Source organism: Orycteropus afer, unplaced genomic scaffold (genome assembly GCF_000298275.1).
Source record: "Orycteropus afer afer isolate SDZICR_OR568_19922 unplaced genomic scaffold, OryAfe1.0 scaffold00034, whole genome shotgun sequence".
NCBI classification, from domain to species: domain Eukaryota; kingdom Metazoa; phylum Chordata; class Mammalia; order Tubulidentata; family Orycteropodidae; genus Orycteropus; species Orycteropus afer.
In genome coordinates, this window is record NW_006921621.1 from 1,118,801 (window position 1) to 1,124,800 (window position 6,000).

General features: G+C 42.9%; 1 protein-coding gene across 1 annotated transcript in view; it reads left to right on the forward strand.

The window, feature by feature from the left end:
- Positions 1-5,359, forward strand: part of CILK1 (ciliogenesis associated kinase 1) — a 55,763-nt gene extending 50,404 nt beyond the window's left edge. The window contains exon 13 of the mRNA XM_007936139.2: positions 5,205-5,359. Within this exon, the coding sequence (XP_007934330.1) occupies positions 5,205-5,359 (155 nt within the window). The remainder of the gene's footprint in view (positions 1-5,204) is intronic.
- The last annotated feature ends 641 nt before the right edge of the window (positions 5,360-6,000 follow it).

Consider the following 6,000-nt stretch of genomic DNA (forward strand, 5'->3'; position numbering starts at 1 on the left):
GACTTGTTTTAATTGTCTTCAGCTTCAACTTGAACTTGCATGTGAGCAGTTGATGGTCTGTTGCACATCCAGTTCCTGGCCTTGTTTTCGCTAAAGATATTGAGCTTCTCCATCGCCTCTTGCCACAGATGTAGTCAGCCTGATTCCTGTGTACTCCAGGAATGGGTACAATATGTACCCTATGTTCTCTATCTGGCGAAGTCCACATGTATAGTCACCATTTGTGTTGTTGAAAAAAGTATTTGCAATGAATAAGTCATTGGTCTTGCAAAATTCTATCATGCGATCTTCAGTGTTATTTCTATCACCAAGACCATGTTTTCTAACTACTGATAATTCTTCTTTGTTTCCAACTTTTGCATTCCAGTCACCAGTGATAATCAATACATCTTGACTGCATGTTCAATCAATTTCAGACTGCAGAAGATGGTAAAAATCTTCAGCTTCCTCATCTTTGGCTTTGGTGGTTGGTGCATAAATTTGAATAATAGCAGTATGAACCGGTGTTCCTTGTAGGCATATGGAAATTATCCTATCACTGACAGCATTGTACTTCAGGATAGATCTTGAGACAGTCTTTGTGACAATGAATGCCACACCATTCCTCTTCAATTTGTCTTTCACGGCATAGTAGATCATATGGTTTTCTGATTCAGAATGGCCAGAAACAGTTCATTTCAGCTTACTAATGCGTAGGATATTGATTTTTATGTGTTCCATTTCATTTTTGATAACTTCCAATATTCCTCGATTCATACTTTGTACATTCTATGTTCTGATTATTAATGGATGTTTGCAGCTTTTTTGTTTTTGTCATTTTGAGTCATGCTGCCTCAGCAAATGGAGGTCCTGAAAGCTTCACTCTATCCACATGATTAAGGTCAGGTCTACTCTGAGGAGGCAGCTCTTCCCAGATGTATCTTGAATGCCCTCCAACCTGAGAGGCTCATATTGGCACTATATTGGACAATGTTCTCCATAGCTGGCAACTAGAAATTCTTACTGGCCCTTTTTGTTTTCTGCAGTCATTATTGGATTGGCCCATGGCTCTTCGTGAGTACTTCTGCATTTTTTCTGTTTCAATGAGGTCAGCAGCAGCCTGGAGGCATGCCCCACCATCAGGCACCCCCACCCTGGCTGCCCCACCATCAGGCTTGGGACAGGGAGTAGGGAACCATACCACTGGTCAGGGGCCAACTATAATATAGCATCTTTCCCACCAGCCACTCCTCGGAAGGAAGGTTGGGCAATCCTACTTCCATAGTGATACTGCCTCAGAAACCCAAGGAGGGGTCGCTATGAGTCGGGGCCGACTCGACGGCACATAACAACAACAACAACAACATCTCTGCAGTGAAAGTTTCATTATCTGGGCCCTGAAAGTTAGTTACGTAGAGGATATGTTTCATCCCTAATTCCTTGATGACATCTTGCAGTTCCTCCATGGAGAACCACTGCAAAGGGGAACTGGGTGAGTCTCTCTCATTGGGCCAGGCCGCAGGACAGGCATATGTAATCCACCAGTGGAAGGGTAGTGCCCTGTTTATATTTGAAGCTGCATAAAGGTGCTGCCTTATGGTGGAGTGGGTAGTGATAGAAGCCATGTTAGACGCTTCTGTCTCTGAGAGCATCACGCCATCAGCACCAGTTCCCACAGCCTCAATAGCCAGGCCACGATGGATTCTTGGCCTTTCTGATGATAGCAGTTGGCCATTTCCACCATCTCGTTAGTTGTGTGAGCCTTCATGGGGTGTAGTCCCTTATATTCCTGGGGAGAAGCGTGCAGGAATCAACACAGGGAGTATGAAGACAGTTGATTTTAAATTTAGTGGTCATTAGTAGGTGCACCTCTAGATGTCTGGAGACCTCAATTTCCTTATTCCATCCTTTGTCTTCCCTATCTTCCCAGAATCTGAGGATTCTAGGTGGTCCCATCTTTTGGGATCCCAGTCTGCCTTACATAGCACAGCTTGGATCTGTTGGTGTGGGAAACAGTTCACTTTTACCTTAGCTAATCTGCATGCCAAGATTTCAATTTTCTGGTCAGCAACCTGGAGTTTAGAGACCATTGTTGGTGTTTCTTGTCTGGGCTAGTTGTGTATCTGGTTCTAGCCTAAGTTCCTCCTCTAATTGCCTAAATCTGCCAACCAAAACCAAAAGTCCAACTCACTGTTCTGGAGTCGGATCCAACTCATAGTGACCCTCCTTGGGTTTCCGAGGCAGCATCGCTTCAGAAGTAGATTGCCCAACCTGCCTTTTGAGGAGTAGCTGGTGGGTTTGAACCTCCAGCCTTCTGGTTAGCAGTCAAATGCCTTAGGCACTATGCTACCAGAGCTCAGTGGCCACCAATTCAGCTTGTGTGGTGACAGGGACTGTGTGTTAAAGGGGCCATGCTAATGAAGTGATGAGCGCTCAATAGTCAAGCTTTACCTGCTCAACCCCTAGTGCCTACAGTACTCCCAGCAGACCCTATGTGTTTTCAGGGCATCCCCGTACTCATGTGCAGGTCCTCAGCTGTCTAACAGCTGAGCTAGTGGCCCAAACATGGACACATTGGGGCCATTTCGGGACTTACCGACCACAGAGTCTCACCCCTACCCATATTCTCTGAGGCTACCAGAGGTCTTTTGGTCTCCTGGCTCTTGACTCACCAGCTGTCTAGATTATAACCAAAAGGCTTGTAATAGTAGGGATTCAAACCAAACTCAATGCCATCGAGTTGATTCCAACCCAAGCAACCTCCTATGGGTTTCTGAGGTGGTAAATCTTTGCCAAGTAGATTGCCCAGTCTTCCTTCCGCGGAGTGGCTGGATAGAGACCAAAAAACCACACCAAAGGCATGCTCGGGGACATGAAAGAGTTCTATTCTAAAGGGGAGGGGAGGGGGCTTACAAGAAAGGCAAGGTCACATCCAGCAGTAGCCAGCTGGTCTAATTCTGCTAAACCCTATCCCTTTCCAGAGATATTTATACCTCTGTTTTGAGGAACTATCAAATAGGGGCTATATGCCTGGTGTGAGGCTTAGTGGCCCCTGATGCTGCTGTTAACTAAGGAATGTGGCCCACAAGGGGGAAGGGGAGAAATGCCTTTACATTTATTCAGCACTTGGCTAAACAGGATGGGGTCTGGGAGCTGTTTTGGGGAGCTACAGCCATCCCGATACACCTAATTGTCGCCCAACCAGCTCCCCTTCTTTCTGTAAGAGAGAACAGTGATGTTGGGTCTTGCCTAAACTGGCGGTCAGATCAAAGGAAGACAAGAGTGGTTCTGGTGAAGGGAGGGCCTGGAGACTTGATCTGCATCAGTACACAGATACTTGGTAATTGGCTGAGGCTACAGTGGGCTGATTTTAACCATAACGCAAAACCAATGTTAGCCTTTTGTCTTGATGTTCCCATTTCATTCATTGAGCAATCAGCATATCAAATAAAGACCTGAAGACAAAAACATTTACTCTGGCAAACCCCTGTGGCCCTGTGGCGCTGTTAGAAGATTTATGTACTAGATTAACAAACTCTCATCCCAACAGGAAGCGTGTTCTGAATTTGCTAGTGTCATCAATTACCCATGTTAACAATAAAGAAGGGTGAATAGAGAGAGGTCTTATGGAGATTCTGTTGCTCATATAAAGAGCCCTGAGAGGAAGAAACTTCTCAGGGACTTTCTGAAATCCACAGCATCATCTAGGACAAGAGCTGGGTACTTCGGGGATCGTAGTAACTATAAACCATCTGTGCAAAAGAGAGAGAAAGAATGAATGAATGCCATTCAACTTCCTCACTGCTAAAAAGAAAAAAACAACCAAACTCACTGCAGTCAAGTTGGTCCTGACTCATAGGGACCCCTTCTTGGGTTTCCGAGGCAGTATCTTTACGGAAGTGATTGCCCAACCTTCCTTCCGAGGAGCAGCTGGTGCGTTTGAACCACCAGCTTTCTGGTTAGCAGTCAAATGCCTTAGGCACTACACTACCAAAGCTCCTACTGCTGGTTCTATAAAATTACTTTTCCTGTCAGAAAATATTCCTTCTGAATTCCTTTTCATTAGAAAATTGCCTTCCTAATTCTTCCTAAGTCTCCCATTTGGATAAATGATACTCCTTTTACTTTTCTTGCCTCCCCCTTCACCCAAGTTAGTATGTGTCTGCTCTCTAGTTAGTAGTTTACCCTCCCTCTCCTTCCCACCCTGGCAACTATCAAAGTATATTTCTTTTTGTGTGAAACCTTTTTCTTGATTTTTTGCAATAGTGGTCTCATACATTATTTTTCCTGTTGTGACTGACTGATTTCACTTAGCATAATGTCCTCTAGGTTCATCCATGTTACGAGATATTTCACATATTCATCATTGTTCTTTAAAGTTGCATAGTATTCCATTGTATGTGTGTACTGTAGTTTGTTGATCATTCCTCTGTTAATGGGCCCTTAGGTGGTTTCCATCTTTTTGCTATTGTCCATAATGCTGCGGTGAACATAAAGGACAAAACCAAATTCACTGAGGTGGAGTTGATTGTGACTCATAGCGACCCCTCCTTGAGTTTTTGAGGCAGTATCTCTACAGAAGTAGATTACCCAGTCTTTCTTCTGAGGAGGTGGGTTTGAACCGTCATCCTTCTCAGTTCATGTCATGGCTCTTCTTTCTCTAAGATATACACCCAGTAGTGGGATTGCTGGATCATATGGTATTTCTATTTCCAGCTTTTTAAGGAAGTACCACACTGTTTTCCACAGTGGTTGTACAATTTTACAGGACTGCAAGTAGTGTATGGGTATTTCCATTTCTCCATACCCTCACCATATTTATTGTTTTCTGTTGATGTTCCTCTTTTTACTAACAAACTCTAACACTTACAAGCTGAGTAACCTTAAGCCAAACTACACTACCATGCTTCCTGAGCCTCGGTTACTTCATCTATGAAGTGGGGATAATACCTACCTTGCAAGGGTATTTTGAAGATTAGAAAAATCTTCTAGTCTTCGACAACATGGCAGCTGTTTAGTAAACAATGCTGTTTTTTTTAATTGATATAAAAGCAAACAACATATCAACAAATATTAGCTACTCTGAGACTTTGCGTAGGTGACAAAATGTTCCTGTTGAAGTTCTCTTATATTCTCTCATGTTCATATCACCAAGATGCATTTACCCTTCTTTTGCTTACATGAGTCCCAACTCGATCTGGTCATCCTTTCTCTGTTATGCACAGGTTATTCTTCTCTAAAGACTGTGAGACCTCATCCTGGGCGGCCCTTCTTCCACACTCAGCCTCGAAGCACTCCTGGCCTGATGCCTCGACCCCCGCCTGCCCAACCAGTGCATGGCCGGACGGACTGGACTTCCAAGTATGCATCTCGGCGATGACTATTGTAAGGCTCCGTGGAAGGGAAAGCAGGACACTTTCCCCTGGCTCTTTGTGGCTTTCTACCTGCGAGAAACAGGAGGACACTGTATAACACTTTATAGTTATCTTCTGAACAGAGACATTTCAGTCTTTTTTTGAAAGTTTTTTTGTTTTGTTTTGTTTTTTAAATATTAATTTGAAGGCAATACCCCTTTTTTGTACAAAATTATTTTATTCTAAAACTGGGTCCCGTTATTTTCTTAAACAGCAGCATTTTGTATATATATGGATTATGTTAGCATTTTATACAGTCAACTTTGTAATGAATTTTTTAAAGATTAATTGATTTTCCTTTGGGGTTCCAGATAATATTTTATACAGATTTAAAAAAAAATATAACGAAACTGATGCAGTATTGCAATAGGAGTGCAATTTAGGGTTATGTGATAAAGAATTATTTACTCAATGTGTGTGGGTATTTGTGAAGTGGTTAAATTTTAAATGTGGCACACTCGGTAGGTTTTTCAGGCTTTCTTAGACTGGCATTAATGCTAGAAAAGTGATTGCCTGTTTTTCTCAATATCATGTCATGTCATCATCAGTTTGGGTTTTTTTGACACCTCTTTACTGTTCTGAAATTACTAGCTATGCCATAATTTGT